We start from the raw sequence: 18,361 nt of genomic DNA, 5'->3' as shown, positions 1-18,361 counted from the left end.
CGCTCGGCGTACATGCCACACGTGTACCGCGTGTACCGCGTGTGCGTGTGTACGTGTGGTGCGAGCGCGTGCAGCCGTGCGCGCTGGTTTAAAAGGGTGGAACAAATTTCTGCTTGGCGCGTTCCAAAGGCAGCCCTCCCTTTGGTTGAAGGGGCAAAGATGAATTTTTCGCCGACCTGCGTGCACGCGTCACGAACGCGCGTCAAAGTGTTTCGCATTATTTGTACCTTCGAGAACGACGGCCGGCGTTTGTCCCTCGAAGCGGATTATCAATTTCGCACATTTCGCCCATTTTCCGCGCGCAAAATATATATCGCGGCGCGCGATCGTTTTAATTCTTCATCTTTTTTTTTGTCGCGGATGAGAAAGTCGGCGCGTCGCAATTGCGGCAAAACATTCTTTTTTTTTTTTTTTGCGGCGATTTATTACAATTTTTCACGAGTTTTCGAGTGGTTTCAGAAGCACTTCTCTCCCTCGACAGGTATTGTACTCTTTTTTGCAACGGCGAATGGCGTTTATTCAAGATACGACTTCGATATTTTGTGTATAATCTTTTTATATCTTTTTATATCATTTTTATTCGCGCAGCAATTTTTTTTTCCCATTTCCATTTTGTGATATAATTGAATGTAAGTAGACGCGGCATGTCATTTGGAGAAAAATTAATGAAGCGCATATCAAAGTATATTATCACGCGGGAGGAGAAGCGTTTTGTATAGTCGGAGGATTAAATCCTCGGAAGAAAAACACAAATCCGAATTCCTTCTGCGACCGACTTCGCCCGATAATCCGCTTTCGCTCGTCTCGAATTATTCCGAGAAGACGCGCCACGTAGCTGCTTCCCGACAGCTTGACAAAGACGCTTTATATTATTTCGAGCTTAATTTCGACTCGCATTATCCGAGCTCTCCGAGTATCTTCCGATATTATTTCAACTACGAAGCGAAAGCATCGATCTAGCGGCGCACCCCTTTTCCTCGCAAGGAAACGTAGACTAAGATTTTCCCCCGACATTAATGCAACGGGAAAGCAGAAGCGGAGCACAGAGGGGTGACAGAAAACGGAGTTACGAGAAGAAAGAGAGGAAGAGAGAGAGAGAGAGAGAGAGAGAGAGAGAGAGAGAGGGGAAGAAGGGGGAGAGAAAGGAGGAAGAAGATTGAATGAGAGGGAAAAGGTTAGGTTAATTAAGGGAAGACTTAACGACGGGGTTTGTCCACCCACGTCCGTTCGCTCTCTTCCTCCTTCGCACCCCATTCGCCGTTTGGCTCGAGCTAACGCAGAAAGTTCGCGTGGATTTCTGAAATTCTAATTCGCTCCTCTTAGCTGCCACTATCCTTCTTTTCACCGACGTCCGCCTGCGACGGCACGCCTCGCGCTTCAGAAAGTGCTCGCTCGTCTCTATATTCTCCCAGAGAGGCGGAAGACAGCGGCAGATAATTACGTACATAGGGAGCGATCGATGATTCCAAAGAGGTAGATAATTACGAGGGCCGAAAAGAAAAAGAAACATGATGACAGACGCGTTCGGATATTTCTCCCCTTTCCCCCCGCACCCCCCATCCTCTTTTATTCTCTCTCTCTCTCTCTCTCTCTCTCTCTCTCTCTCTCTCTCTCTCTCTCTCTCTCCTCGAGAACGTACATATTGAGAAACGTTGCGCAACTTCTTGTCGGCGTTTCGAAGTTGAAACTGCGTTTCCGTGTCTCTCGCGAAACCGAGAGGAGTAACGACACGCATTTCGGGAGGACTCACGTAAGTATAACGAACGCTAACTATTGCGCCACGCGCCGGCGCGTAATACACTTACGCGATTATGACGGATAATAATATTGCCCCGTATATATAACTGCAGCACACAGCGCGCTTGTAACACGATAACGAAAACAATACCGCGCGAATACTGACGCATTAGCCTAATATCTATAAGACGACGCGCCTCACGCGCGTGTGCGCACGCGCGATGTGCTAATATATTACAGTCGTGTCCGCAAGAACCGTATGCGTGTAGTCCATCACGCGTACACGTACCTTATACAATCCTCCAACATTCCTCGTATAAGGAGAAGCCCTATATGGCGATTGTATTTCGCGTAATTATTCGCAAAATTGATATTCGCCTCTTTGGATAATTTACCTCGTGCGTAATTCAAAGTAAAGATTCTTGCGGGAGGTTTACGGGAAAGACCGTGCCTCTACATTTAATCGCTTGTTAATTTAGTGAAATTTAAATTTCAATTTATTGCCCGTATAGCAAATATAGTAATTATACACTGAATATATTCGTGCGTAATAAACTGTGAGAAAGGTAAGTAGTGAAAAAATTATGTCGATCCTCAAGTTGTTATTTTGCTCATCATTGATTAATGCAAAAAATTATTAATATGTACACAGAATTGCGTGCTAGTTTAAACTTATGACTTGGAATAAACTCAATCTATTCGTACATAGGTCAAAACCTCTGTGAAGTTGACTCTACTTTTTTAAAATTTGAAAAAATAAGCACAGTTCTAGTTATCTCTGAAGAGTTCTAGAATTTTTATAAGTTTTAAAAAGAGTTCCGTTGATTAGAGAAATGAAAATACTATATAAAGTTTCGAGGAATCAACTTCACAAAAGTAAAAATTCAAAAAGCTATAATTTTTTACACTTAATTTGAGAGCTCTGTTTGTTAAGAATAATCAATAGCTTTTTGGGGAGCAATCAGAACCGTGTTTATTTTCTTTAACCGTTTATTTTCTTTAAAATTTTAAAACAGTCGAATCCACTTCGCAGAGGTCGTGTCGAATATACAAGACTGTTGCTGCGAATAGCAGTGCAAATGATACATCTGTTAAATTTTACATGCGTATTTTCGAAAGTATGGCAAAAAAGCGTAGTAAGAATCTCAAAGTGTTTCCCGTGTTTCGAGAAGCTTAAAGAGACGGACGAAGTGCGCCATGGAAAATAACAAAAGTTACACGGTATGCGGAGATTCGCTCAACGGCGGCCGCATTCATGCAAACTTAAACGTCGAAGAGCTCAGATACGTATTCTTCTTGGCGTCTCAGTGCCGCAATATGCGAACAAGGGAAGGAGATAAAGCGGAAGAGACGCGCTCGGACATTGCATCGTGCTATGGCGTAGGACGTTGTCGGAAAAGCCCAGGAAAATCAGAGGAAAAAAGATAGAGACAGATAGATAGATAGATAAAGTGAGAAACGGGGAGAGCGGAGAAAAGAGGAATGGAACAAGCGAGTAAGCGAGAGAGCGAGAGAGAGAGAGAGAGAGAGAGAGAGAGAGAGAGAGACGCAATCTAGGAACTCTCGGGAACCAATCTTCTCTGATGAAAATACCTTGTCCTCTGTGAGGTTTGATACCGCACCCGCGGGGGCCAATTTCGTTTGTTACTTTTTGGAATACCGCGAGTACGTTTGAATTGAACCGAGTCCTTGCGAGGCAAATTCCAGAGGAACATTTCGAGGGTACGTGCGGGCGAGCGCGCGGTCGGCAAAGCGAAGGCAAGGAGGCGGAAAATGGATTGCCCTTCCCCCCCCCCCCCCCCTCCTCCTCAAGTGTGTGTCTCTGCCGCGATCAGTTCTCTCGACGAAAAATATTGGCGTAGCTTAATTAGAGCTTGCAACCACGTGCGAGCACAATTGCACAAAGGAAAAGTGCACGGACGTTTAACTTTACATCATGTACAAATAGAAGAGGGCTCTCGCTCGTCGTTCGAGAGATGCTCTTCTTAATTGGCGCGATGTGATTTGGAATTTTAATGTAAAAGAAACTCTCTCTCTCTCTCTCTCTCTCTCTCTCTCTCTCTCTCTCTCTCTCTCTCTCTCACGCACACACACACATACAAGTACGTGGAATTAAAAGTGGGAGAGTCGCGATTACATTGCGAGTTCCCGCGATGTTTTCGCAATGGAAAAATGGATTTCAACTTCGCGGAGGAATATGTCAATAAAAGCATCAGCTCCGTTTACTCTGGAATATCCTGTATTTGTGAGTCTTATATGGATATTCGACGCGGGATATTTCCAAGTCGAACATTTCAGAAACACTACGCGCGCCCGGCTATTACTAGAAAGGGTTAAATCGCCTGAGGGATCAGCCGTAGAATTCCATGCTGGTCGTCGGGTCTCCTCGGAATCTGCACTGCGACACTTACATTCTCTCACCACCCTTATTCCTTTCCATGTCGTTCCGAATCCTTCTCTCTCTTTCTCTTTCTCCCTCCTCCCCCCCTCTCTCTCTCTCTTTCTCCACTTCCTCTCCTATTCTCCTCCAGCCTCTCGCTATTCCGCTCTAGTCGATAGCGACGGCGAAGAGAGGTGCCAAAGATGGATTCCGGTATCGGAAGGATCGGGGGAGAGTAGGATTTTCCAGGTTATATTCCTGCCGCGGGCTATACGGGATATCCCGAGATTCGAACGTACTTCGCTACTCCCGACTGGGGCTTCCATGAAAGTTACACCTTCGTACGATATGGACTTTATGATCGACCGCTGTACTCGACGTCGCGTACATTCATAAAGAATAACGCAGCGCGGCACTCGGATATATTACGTCAAGTTGCAAGAAGGGGAGGTAAACGGAAGTGAAGTCATCGCCGATCGTATGTAATACACGGTGGCGTATCGCACGGCATATTCCTCCGTGAACGTTGTACGCGCAGTGTTTCGGGCCCGCGGTATCGTCGCGGAATATCAGATCTGACAGTGAAGAATCCGGTGGATTTCGTAATCGAACTTGCGAGTTCCGAGGTCGAGGCGAGTCGCCGCTCGCCGTCGGGGAAAAACTCCGGAGCAGCGCGCGAGCCACGTGGCGGAAAAACCGCAGCACGGAGCGCACACGAGCGAGTGCGAGCGCAGAGGAGAAAGAGAAATCGCGATCGCGTTTGGATCGTGCATTTTTCAGCGGTCATGGCGTTTGCTCGATCGAACGTCGTTCGTACGTCTCTCTGACGTTCATGGCGCGAACCTTTCTCGCCGGCCGGGTTCTGTGAAAAGCAGCACGCGGTAGTAAAACGAGCGAGAGCCCGTATGAGTCGGGTAAGTGTGACGCGGATGGAAAGTAACGTGTGGATACCGGTCGCAAGTTCGCGGGAGATCGAGCGGAAACCGTGCCCTCGCGAAATAGCGACCTATGGGGTATATCTATGTCCCCCTCATGTTCGATCCGATCGCCGCGAATCGTTTCCTCGGCGGCGGCAGCGGCGGCGGCGCGCGGCGCGTGCTGAGCTTGATCGATTTCCCGAGCGAACCGCTATTTCTCTCTTTCCCCGGTTCCCGTTTTTCCATCTCGCATCTCCGCGAGAGCGGTAATGTGCGCCTTAAGGCTCCTCTTTAAAGCCGCAGTAAATTAGTTCGCTACGATCTCCCTTTGATTGAACGGGAGTAGGAGGACGGTGGTCTGCTTTTCACGTAAATGTCATTGCTGCAGCTATTCTATCGCTGTATTATTTATTATAATCAATATGTAATTCTCTGGATGTAATATTTAAACTCCCCGTAGAATTTATTTCACGTAAGAGCTTTGTATTTACCTCTACGAGGTTTAAAATAGACATGTTTACGCATTTAGAAAAATCCTTCGATCGGATGTATCAATTTATATCGGATATTTAATTTAAAAAGTTTAATAAAATTGAATATATATTTAACACTTGAATATATATTTAAGCAATGTCTACAGATAAAACGTCACGATTTAAGAGTAAAAATATAAAATACAATCGAAGAAAATCAAATGATTAAAGTAGAATTTATATAAAATTATGGATTTATTTTCTTTCCTAAATTCTTGGATATTTTAAAACTTAATAATAGCATTATTTAGATATTTATAGAAACATAAAAAGTTAATAGTAATAATTAAATTATTATTTATGAAAAAATAAAAAAAAAATAACTTGCTGTATAATCGATGCCGAATAATCGATAGAAAATATAATTAGCATTACATTTTTTCAAACAGGTACTCACCGATTACGGTCAAATTGTATCGAAAGCTGCGCGTTTGGCCATTTTGGAAATCCACTCTACATCTGTATGTCGCCGCGTCGTGCCGCTTTATATCGTCGATCACCAGAACCGCCGGATTTGGAAAGGACGTTCGGAAAGAAGCGCGTGGTCCAAAAACGCCGGAATCCGATGAATGATGCGCCTTTGCCACCGGCTTCTCTCGCGCGTCGATTCTGCAACAAGAAAGAAATCTCTAATTTAAGAATGTTTAAATTTAATCTTGGAATGCACATTATATTTCATACTTGGAAATGCAAACGACAGTTCTCTTGTAAAATTACACATTAAAATTATTTTAACGCTTAGATTAATGAGCTTACTAGCTCCGCTTTACAAGCGTTATTTTCGCAAGATTGTTCAACAGATGCCGAATTTTCGAATTTTCAAACTTTGCCTAACCTTCGTACAAACTATTACCACTGCCGTCTATCCGCTTTCGTTTTATTCCTTTAGTCCGATATACAACGCCATTGTACATCCCCGATTTCTTTTCCTTTCGCCCGATTGTAAAACAATTACCGGGGGGATTTCGAGAATTCACGGCACGATCGGCGGTATTCTGATATGTACATAGAAAACGATCGTGCAATTTCCGGTCAATAAAATTCGAATCTCACGCAAGGAGACTCCGCCGAGCGACGGCGGACAATGGGCGTTGCGCGATGCGGGGTTGGAAGGGCCGGCCGTTGAGGAAAAAAGTCTGCATTGCGATTCATTGACCGCCCCGGTCGAAGCGTGATAGTATATATCCGTAGTATTACCCGTTTACGAGGCCGATATAATTATTTCAAATCGATAGAATAATTATCGTGCGCGCGCGCGCGCGCGCGGGCGGTACAGAGAATGAAACCGCGGCGTGCAGGTAGCCGGCGATAACGCAATTAAATCGTAGCCGTGTTATCCGATATTTTGAACGGATACCGCTCATTTCATCGATATCGCGTAGATACTGGCCTAACCGAAGAAAAAGGGCCGATACGCGCCGATCGAATCGAATCGAATCGAATCGAATCGAATCGAGCCGCGCGCCGGCTGATTACAATGGATAATTGGAAAATATAATCACCGAGCGCTCCGCTCGATATAATCTACGGTATCTACGGTATTTATGTTATATTATAGTTAATTTAACGCTCGTGTGTAAAATATACGTGAGCATTTTGCGAAATTGAGGAAACGCTGATATACGACACGTGATTGAATCACATTCCCATAGATCTCCGGATTCCCGGTCTCTCTCTCTCTCTCTCTCTCTCTCTCTCTCTCTCTCTCTCTCTCTCTTCTCTCTCTATCGGTGAAACTTCTTAAATTTAAAAATTTAAAAATGAAGACGATAAAGAGATTTGAGAGGAGAGCACAAATGACAGCGAAATAAATTTACGAAATAATAGAAATCAAAGAAAGCACACTGGACGCGAGATGAAACGGAGGGATGAAATAAAGAGAAATATTTGTAGTTGATTTTTGCCGCTTCCCGTGTTTCGCAATAATTCCGAAATGAGATTTTACGAGTGCACGTTCAGCGATTCCCGTTTGACATTAACTGCAATTATATGCACGCGTAATATAGTAACTATATATTAATGGGAACGTAAAATTTCCCGGTGGCGCAATATCGGATCTCGTTTGACATAAATATAATGTCAAAAGCTTCCTGCCGGCGAAATTACGTATTTTATTAACGAAAGTGGCGATACACGTTACGAAATTCGCGATCGGTGAGGAAGGAAAGTTATTATTGTTATTATTAATTTCAATTCAGCCGAGGGTACCATTATATCCGTATCGCCGTATAAAATTGCCTCGTCACAACGAATAACACGCGCATTATAACTACGTAATTATTTAATAAAAGAATATTTCCCGACAAAGATCAGATTTAACGTGTCGCAATTATGTCTCGCAACATGTTACTCGCGATGTTTAATTACCGCGTCACGTTTCTCCATATTCACCGCCAGAGAATAATTCGCACGAATCTTAATATAAAAAAATATATCCGAGACGAACGTACGTTTGTATCGCGTAGTAGGAAAAATCGCGTTGCGTCCGAACTTCTTTTCTCGAATGCGTTTGCGAGGCTTACGAGCGCCGCGGTGCAAGAGTTTTCATTTCTCTAGGTTGAAGTTCGTGCGAAGTTCGTGGGAGGACACGGGGGAGTGCGACGGATGCCGGCATCTGAAAGTGGCGGGAATAGAGGGAGCGGGAGCGGGAGCGGGAGCGGGAGGATAAGGGCGGCCGAGAGACGCAATAAGGAAATGCGTATCTTTCGCCTTCCCTTTATGCGCCAGCAGGAGGACCATTCCCTTATCCCTCGACGGGCGCGTTCTCGAGGAGCGAGACTCTCTCGGCGAAGACTCCTCGATTCACGTCGACGTCCCGGGTGCTACGGGTAATACGGAATCAATGTCTGTTTTATGAAACGTTTTATCTTGCCGCGCAGCCAGCTTTCCAATATTTCGCCCGAGACTCTCTCGCCCGCCTCGTTCACGACCTTTCCCTTCGAAAACTATACGTTCTCCATCCTCGCCGTTTATTCCCTCTCGCTTCATCCACGTTCGGCTCGCGTTCCTTCCCCGAGCGTTTCGCCACGATTATCTTCCGCGGAACGATACATACCTTTTAAAGCAGTGGTATCGAAGCGAAGCTGCACGCCTTCTCCTCCCCCTCCCCCGGGGTCTGCAAGGCGTTGCGATAGATTTTTAAAAAAATTCAGCATTTCTCTCGGTATCTCGATACGTTTCGATCGATAAGACGAAATGTTTTATCCATAATGTGTAGTCGCGATAGCGTTTTGACAAATGTCAGAGGGAAAAGAATCACCTTAAAAATAGATAGTTAAAACAAGCGCGCAGCAAATTTTGAATACAGATTGTCGAGAGCTGGTCAAGTGAACGGTAAGGCCATTCTTTTTTTTTTTTAGATGCTACTATATTTTATTTGTAACGTAGTATTGATCGAAAGAAAAAAAAAGATCAGGAGAATTGTCTGTACTTAAGGAATCTGTCTTTTTGCGGCCGCCTATAACTAGAAACGCCAGGTCATTTCATATTTAGATCGGATAATTTTGGAGTATAGTTAAATCCATTTCCAATATTCCGCCCTAATCCACGGTCTCGTGCACGACCTTTCTTCCCTCCTCCGCCCTCGCGCGTCTCCCACGCGTTCCCTCCGCTAACGATACGCCCTAATAAAAATGATAAATGTTCGGCGAGCAAAGGGTAAATAGCGACGGAATGAACGCCGCTTTGCATAGCGTACAAGAAAATTATACGTCTCTAAATATTTATTGGCGCATAATTTTGCGACGTGTCTTTAACCCGGATTGCCGCCCACAGAAGAGGCAGAAGGGGCGAGAGGGTGAGGGGGGGGGGGAGGAAGAGGCAGAGTGCGGCACAATAATTCTCGACGCGTCTCGTTGTTTGCCGTGGCGCGCCCACAGGATAAAGTCGCCGGGGCCCTCTTTTACAGTTTTCTAGATTGAATTTCGAAAGCGGCTGGGTGCTTTTTAATATTTCGCTTCATTTTTATCCGCGCGCGTGTATGCATGTGCGTTGTACGTGTGTGCTCATCTCTACCCTTCTTCCCTTTGCACGTGTCCTTCCTTCGTCCTCTTTTGCGCCGCCATCCTTTTCGCCACGGTCGCGGTCTTTTATAGGGAAAATAACACGCACACCTTTGGGGCAAAGGGTAAATGGCAAGAGAATAAATGCACGGCATCCAGTTTACGGGTACGCGCAATAAAATTCTTTTTCTTCCTTAACCCCTCCCTCTCTCCCGGTACGGCTCTATGTTAATTCCCCGCGTTTTCTGCGGAAACCGTGTTCGCGCGATCAACCGGTGAAATTATCTGAAATTCGCGCGGCGCTTTTTCTATCCATGTTTATCAAGTCAATGAGGTCGTTACGTTGATATAGTAATAAACAGCCGTAATATTTATGAGAGCCTCGCGTACACGTTCGTACATGTGTACGTGCGTGTATGTGTGTTAGACGTTCTTAATAAATCTCTGAAAATCTCTCAGATCTATATTTAGTCGCAAGTTTATGAGTTCCTTCTCACGTCATTGTAATTTTTCTCAAAACGCCTCGATACGATCAGTTGCGCAACAATGTTGATACGATCGAGGCTGAGACAATAGTTGATTAATAAATTAGATGACGAGACAAGACGATGGAGGAAAAAAAGACCTTTTTATCGGACCTGAGATCCATCATCTCATCTCTGAGAACTCAGATAATAAATAAGAGATTAAATATAAAAAAGTTACGCGTTAGTGGAGGAACAGGAATAAACATTAAATTTTGAAAATTTTGAAATGAAAATTCAGAATAAAGTTTAAACGTAACACATAATGGACACAAATAAGTATAAGATATAACTACGTTTGTTGTGTACTATGTTATGTTTAATTTTTATTTTGAACTTTTATTTTTAAAATTTAATATTTATTTCCGTTCCAAATATTTTCTCCACTGTGCACGGATCCTTAAGAAAATTATTTTTGATGACTTTCCTTCATTGAAGCACAGAAATTTTTAATTCCTTATTTTTAATTTCTCGTTCCCTATTCCTTTCATTATACGTGGGCCTTTTAATGATAGGGCCAAAAGAGTTGTGTTCGGTGTATCTCTCACGCCATGTAAAATGACGTGCCACGGTCGCGTGCGCGCGCGCGCGCGTGAGCAAAAGTAAATAACAACCGAATAAATGTGTACACACCGCTGCCCTCCGCCCCCTAGTTCTCCGCAAGCCGCGAACAAACCGCAAAACGAAACCGCGAAAAATATGCCACTCCAGCGATCTCATGTCGACCTCGCGACTGTGCGAAAACACTTAAAACGCGCGTTCGTGCGCTTTCCTTTTTCTCTCTTTCATCGCGTCACCGCAATCGTTAGTCGGCGCGTTAGTCAGCTGACACGTTACAAAAATATTTTTATAGTGATGCATCGCGGATAAGAATTAACCACGCTATCAAATAATTTATAAACGGACGGACGTTCGTCGTGTAACGTCGTCGCCGTGTTGCTTCGCGGCGATAGACGAAAGTCCGCGAGATCTGAAATCCCATCGCCGACGTAATCGAAATTTTCGTTGTCGAAGAGAGAACTCGAAAGCGAGGGGTACCACGGCCGAGCTGTGACCGATCGAGGGACATCGCATTAAAGTTGGGCGAGAAAAGCTCGGCTGGTATCGCGCACGAAATCGCGGCGGCGCGACGGCCGGCGTCTCGACTCGGCGACGAGTTTAAGCATCGCGATAACGCAAGCGGCACCGAGCGGGATCAAGGGTCGCCCATCCGGGAAAGTTGAACATTGTGAACACCCGCGAAATGGCGTCGCTCGAGAACGGTTCTGATAACCGAGGAAAGCAGATCAACGGGAAATAATTTCTTTCTTTCCTCGCTCTTCGTCGCCTCTTCACCAAGCGCGTGAACCATCATGCGCTTGTTGTATTCACACGTTAACACGCTAATTAACCGTTGTTCCTGGATGAAGTTACACGGAGATGCAGCTTTGGCAGAAAGACGAAGAAATTCGCGCCTCGCGTCTCGTGAGCACAGATATAAAAAAAGCGTGGAAAATCGTGGAGAATTTTTATTTTTAATAAGCACAACCGTACTGCACTTCTCTCAATAGCTTCTCCCGACAATCATGGCATGGAACAAACAGCTATAGAAATTTCTCGACCACTGTGCTGAATCCTCTATGGATGCTTTCCATTTAGTGACACAAGTCGACACAAGTATCATTTTGTCTTTGTTAATTATTGAAAGCCAAGAAAGATAGAACGATACTTGTATCACTAAATGGAAAGCACCCTATAGAGATTTATATTGTGTGTTTGCACGGCGGAAATTAAATTTCGACGAATTATCTTCAGTCTTCCGGTGTAGACAAACAGCCGCGTGTTATCTTATCGATGCCGCCATCAATAGTATTACGCGCATTCATCAACATAACGATATTCGCCGTGTGTCAAACGCATGTGCATTTCTCTACGTATGAATGCGTATTGCAAAGAGGCGCGTTTTTACTGGCCAGCCGTTTTGTGAAAGAGAACAGAAGGGCGACTCGGTTTTGCAAAAAGTGATATTTATAATATAGAAACGGTAAAATTTTGGCCGGGGAAGAAAAAAAAGAGAGGATAAAGAAAAATGCTCGGAAACGCAATTACGAGCCTGGATTACACGCATGCGGACGCACACAATTTCCGGATTATATTTAAAATTCGGAGGCTCTCTCGTCGTCTCTCGCCGAAGTCAGGGCGGATTGTTCTCGTGTGATATGTCTGAAGCGAAAGCGCCGGGCGTTCATCGGGAGGCATGAAGCGTATTTCCCCGGGCGAGAGAGGAGCCGACGGGTGAGTGACGAGGACAGAGAAACGGTTGGTGTGCGCTAAACTCGCGCGCCCCGACAATCGTTGTTCGTGCCGGCTGTCGTCGGCAAATGCCTCTCGTCGCCGCGAGCCGGGCCTCGGTTTCGCCGAATATTTCCGGTTTCGCAATGTACAATGTAAGCGCGCACGTACTTCGGCCCGGCGCGACCGTCGCGCCGGCCGCCCGGATTTTAGTGGAAATAACGACACATAGTCAGACATATCGGGTTCGGGGCGCGTAGCTGCGCGGCTGACGCTATCGTGACGTGCCACTACTACTACTACTGCCGGTTACGCCGCATACGCTGACCCGCGTCACTTTGTTTCGCGTTTTCGTCCGTTCTTTCACCGAAACTCTGTCTTTCTCACGACGGATAATCTCATTAATAAAAATGAAAATATCGCGTAAACTTTGTTACCGTTGATGATCCAATTACACTGAAAGAAAACAAAATAGTAACTATATTTATTATGACAATTATGAAATTTAAGTACCTGCAACTATTTTTTTAAAGTAATAAATACGAAAGTAGTATTGAATACAATAAAAATATATCGCGATAACAATAGATGTGAATTATTAATTGATAGTGAATTGATAGTGAAATAACGATTTAATTATAATTACATAATTATATAGATTTTATACAAAGAATATAACACTATATTTTTTCAGTTTAGACAAATATTTTTGTGAAGTAAGCATAATGCCACAACATCATTGAGATAAGTTTAATAAATATATATTGACAACAACGATATATAATATATTAGCTTATAACGATTTCCTACAAATGATTAATATTATTATATTTTTTTGGTTTATATAACTTGTTGATTGTTTTTTTTTATAATTTTATTATACATAATTAAGGCGCTACTTGTGTACAAATTCTAGTTACGAATTTTCTAGTACAAATTTTTTCTCTAAGCGTAGGATTGCACAATTAAGCATGTTATATGATTAAAATAGAACGAAACTAAATGAATTAAAGATTTTTATTTGTCGAAATAGATATTACAAAAAATACAAATAAAGATTTTATTTGCTTGTTTACTTTTAAAATTGAAGTATTTTTGAGATTTTTGTAACAAAACATATTTTTTGTCTGAGTTTTACAACACTTCCATCGTTTCTGTTGATGCAATCATTATTTATGTGCGCGAAGCCATTAAAGAACTATGAATATAAATATTTAAAAATCGATTGCGCTATGAAGAAGATTTAAATTATTGGCCAATCAATTTGAAAAGATTTGAATGACAGTAGTTTGACGACACAGAAATTTCCACGAAATTGTTACGCGTCAATTCGTTATGGAATTTATTTCCCGTTGACAGTACTGGCGAAAGGTTAACGATTGTAACCACTTTTGATGAATTTGAGTGATAGAAACAATATTACGAACGCGGAAAATGCACTTTGTTTGGCTATCGCGTTTTCCGGTGCGATTACCGTGTGATGAAATCATGAGGCTTTCGCCATAAATACTCGCGATAGGATTTGCCGGCGCGCTCGTTTCGACGTGCGAATTGTTTCCGCAGTTCATTCCGGTAATAACGTGTGTTATTCCCGGCAAACACGTGGGACGTATTTTTCGATACGCGAGACTCCATTTCATACAATTAGTCGCTTGATTTTTTTCAGAGGTTTATCGGAGCCCAAAATCGAACCCACCATTATGTATCAATATATAGCGAACGTTTCTACGTCGCCACCTTCGCTCTCGCGAGATGAAAAATCATGGTCCCATCTTGGCGCGAACCCGGGCGAGAAAAAGTTCGCAAACTCGGTGTCTCTCCAACGAGATGTCTCTCCTCGAGACGAATCAAAGGAGACGAGATCGGGAGGAACTGACGATATTCGAGAAATATGCACTCACCTTCTTCTCCTTTGACACAAGCGCCGATAAGAGCGCGCGATTATCCCGCGGCCGGGAAATCTCGTCTGGAGATTTGTTTCTTATATAACCCCCAGCTTCGTCGACGTCTCTCAAAGAATGTATTTCCGTCTCACCGCACGCGAGTGCGAAATTAAGAACTCGTGGCGCAGTTCGCGAATTCGTCTCGCCGAAGCGATACTTTACGAAAGCGTTTAATCGTCGGTGGCGTTCGCCCTCGCGTGACCATTCTAATCGCGGGCGATTTCTGTCCGGATTTTTTTTCACCATGGGATCGAGGGGTACGCTATACACCGGACTACACGTTGTAGCACGACGAAATAATCGCGCTCGAGAGAAAATCGCCCGCGCCCGCGTTTCGTGCCGGTGTCGCATCGAGTCCTGAAATTCTTTCGGCTCCATGGCCGCGCGCGTGATGCATAACGCCTTTATGCCCCCGTGTCTTGCCCACTTTTCATCTCGCTCGAAACCCCCCCCCCCCTCCACCCCGACGTCACTCGTCCCTCATCCCCGACGCAAGGCCTACACTCGCCGGCCTTTGAAGAGTGTTCCCGGTACTCTTTATGGCTCCCCGGTAATGCTTGTCTTTAGCGGCCGAGGTCGACCCTGATAATTCCGGGTCGATAACGAAATTCAATATTTTTGCGGTAATAGCCGTACAAGCGCACGTAGTGGCGATGGTAATGCGGCGCAATTCGCCCGCATAAGTCCCGTGTGTTAATATTTAGGGTTACTACTCGTGAGCACGCCACGGTGAGTGCATCACGCACTTTCGTGCAATCCCGATGGTGCTTTTTCGAGCTCCTCGGGGATTTCGGCCGGAATTATCGGGCCGGCGGGGAGTGGAGCACTTTTACCCTTCGCGAATCTAATTATGCGCATCAATATTATGATATTAAATTCGGTTTGGAAATCTTGATTGGGAAAACTTTTGTCAATTTCAACGAGAGAGGCCTCTTCACGATCGCGACATTTCGCCGCGTTTAACAACATTCGCAAAGGCAGAAACGCACCGTGACACATCATTTCGTTTGAGAGTGGCGTAGTGGCGTACATTGTTAAGGATAGACCTCTGTTAAAGGCTCGAGCAATTAACAACGACTCCGCGTTTAAATTCGACGACCTCGTCGAAAACCATGGGCCAACGTTAATACATCACTTTTTTAACGGCGTTTTCTGGCACGTCGTGGTGGCTTTGTTTTCACGGCTAAACATTGTTATGCAGATAGGACCAGACGGCATTGTTGTTTGGCTGGACCTCCATGCGTAACCATGGAGCCATTCTCATGATAATTTTTTGGAGATTATTTTTCGTAATTTCTCACGGAATACGTTGAGCATCCCCTTTTCTCCGCCGGTACCGGCTGAAAAGGGACGCGCGATCGCCAGCGGTGTTTCCTTTAATTTTCTTCCCTCGCGCGCGCTACCTACCTCATCGCGCGTTTCAGCTAAATATTATAAATCCGCCTGCGTATATATATATTTCGCGGAACGTGTAACATTCCGGTAACTGAATGTTACTGCCGAGTTAAAGTTTCGCGACGGGTACTATAATTACCTTTGTTTGCGAAGTCTCCGCCGACTATGGTGACGATCTTTGATCAACGTTAAGTAATGAGCATACGGTAAATTGTTCTGAAAACATCTCTAATCTCTATCCCGCGCGTCTCCGCCTTCTCCTCGTCGCTTTCTCTCCTCCGTTCTCTCCGTTTTATTCGACGCAACATCCTTTGAAAATCTTGAACCTTCCCCCTACCCCCTTTTCTCCCCCCCCGCCTCCCCATAGATCTGAACGACCGAAATTACTTGCTCGGTAGGGAAGGTTAACGTAAAGTCGTGCTAGTATATCAGGACCTGTTCGCATGTGAGAACGGGGGTGGGGGAAAAGCATACGGGGGAAGGGGTAGCATACAGGCCAATTCACTTAAATTACGTTCCTCCAATCCGATCTGCGTTACGGCCGCCGCGCTCGAATTTCACCTTCCGCGTCATTTCTTCGCGCCGAAGCTCCGTACGGTCGCCATGAATACCCGGGGCCGGATTAAATTTGCTGCCGCTAAACGCGGAGGTTGAAAGCGTAATTACATGCACGTCACAAAAACACAGCGTTACACGATGACACGGCGGCCATTGTAACGGCGTAATGCCATAACGTCGTATCGCGGCACTCATTATTCCAAATTGATGATTAATTATATGTGTAATTATAATAATAATAATGACAACGGTAATACGTAGTGATAACGATGGCATGCCGAGCGCGATGTCGGGGGACGTCGTTTATGACGATTGTAAATTATCGTTCGCGAAGGCATCATTACGAAAAAAAAAAAAAAAAAAAAAAAAAAAGAAAAATGAAGACTGACGTATAGCGCTGACGTCACGCGAATATGCATTCGACGATCATATCCTTTATGAATACTATGTGAACACTCTGTCCGCCTCACTTTCTCGCATCGGATATATCCGGTCGATGAACGTCGCAGGAGAGGGAGGAGGGAGAGGTCACTCGAGGGATGACAATGTAACAAAAGTGCGTGTGCCTCCTCTCGAAATGGGAGTACGTATGTTAGCCGTTTGCTGCGTCCAATAGCGATGCGACTGGAACGTCGTCTAAGCGATAAGTGAAATACTCCCGGCGGCCTGTGTATGCGCATCCGATGAGCGACGAAACACAATTACGTCCTATCAGCGTTCATTGAATTTCATCCTATTATAGTAAAGGTTGATTTATAGAATTACGGGAGTGCACGGCGCACGATTGCATTTATGAGGAGGAAGTCGCGCGCGCCCGCCTCTCGCCCTCGCGCACTTTACGTCAAAACGTGAGCGCGTGACATTTTGTATAAACCGTGGAAATTTATTGCACGAAGTAAATCCAGAAACGGCACGAAACACCGCGCGCGAGAGCGGGGAAGGGGAGGAGGAACGGGACAGAAAAAAAAAAAAAAAAGGAAATCTATCGGGGCCGCGCAAAGAGGCGTGTGCTCTCGCCGCGTGCACGCGTGTCACATCGTCGCGCGGTGCGGGGGTTTTCCCTCCCCCTCCGGGGTTTTAAGGGATTAAAGGGATTATCCCGCGCGCGAGATGAACGAAGAAGACGTGCGTAGTCAAATGTCGTCACGCACAGTTTCACGCGCGTATCACGTGCCTTTATTTACATGCAAATGCAAAAATGGCAATCGCGCCGGGGCGGCGTTCTTGCGCGACAAGCGAGAAGAGCAGAAGGAACAACGGAGGGAGGAAATATGGGGGAGGAAAGATTACTCGATCCAGTCGCGCGATAAAAACGAGCGCGACCGGGAAAACGGAAATCGATAGCGCGGCTTGAAAAGAATTGGAATGTTCGTCGGATTCGACGTCGATTCGACTCTATTATCCGTACCGCGAGAATTAAAAAATTACGTCCGGAAGGGTGAAGTCCACCATCGGGGTGATTAGCGAGCGTTTATTTATCTTATCTAGTCGAATGCAACGGGTGTTCGATAGTTCTTGCCGCCGCGGCTAAACGGGATCGCCATGCCGGGACGCTCGCGCGATTATATGAATGACAATGAAAAGTTCACAATTGGCGAACGTTCGTTTTACGCTATTAGCCAAATTGGCGCCCCAAGCCCATTCACGGCGATGAATCACGTCGCTATGAACGGACGATGAATTAATTTCGCCGTGCGCGCCGCCGTATCGGAGTTGATTTTCAACGGCGGAAACACGCCGTTTTGGAAGCGAATTTCGCCGCTGTGTCAATTCCGAAAGACAGTTTCTGCCCAATGTACATCGATGTGTATAACAACTCTCCCCCCATCCCTCCCCCGATTTTCCCCCCTCGCCTCTGAAATCGAGTCTGCGCGACCGATAACAACTACTGTTGTGTCGCGGTGCCTATGCTTGCACTTTGCCGATTGACGTTCCAACTTTCCCGATTGTCGACGAGATGATAAACCAATCCCCTCGTGGACCAATTGTGCGCCAGTTGGCCGGGGCAGACGGTTCAATATGATTCGATACGTTACAGGCGATTCCAATGATAACTTGTAGTCCAGTGCAGCGGGAGCGAAAGTTCAATCTCGGCGTTCTCG

At 45.2% G+C, this 18,361-nt stretch overlaps 1 protein-coding gene across 6 annotated transcripts in view; it reads right to left on the bottom strand.

Moving 5' to 3' along the window:
* The window catches only part of LOC105432042 (kin of IRRE-like protein 1), a 363,147-nt gene that overhangs the window by 85,388 nt on the left and 259,398 nt on the right, over positions 1 to 18,361 (bottom strand). For all 6 annotated transcript variants that reach the window (XM_089070858.1, XM_089070856.1, XM_089070855.1 and 3 more), the window contains one exon: positions 5,965 to 6,176. In XM_089070858.1, coding sequence (XP_088926984.1) covers positions 5,965 to 6,176 — 212 coding nt within the window. The remainder of the gene's footprint in view (positions 1 to 5,964; positions 6,177 to 18,361) is intronic.

Source organism: Pogonomyrmex barbatus, unplaced genomic scaffold (assembly GCF_055798465.1).
Source record: "Pogonomyrmex barbatus isolate J1 unplaced genomic scaffold, ASM5579846v1 scaffold11, whole genome shotgun sequence".
Taxonomy (NCBI): Eukaryota; Metazoa; Arthropoda; class Insecta; order Hymenoptera; family Formicidae; genus Pogonomyrmex; species Pogonomyrmex barbatus.
This window is presented reverse-complemented; position numbering and strand designations above follow the sequence as displayed.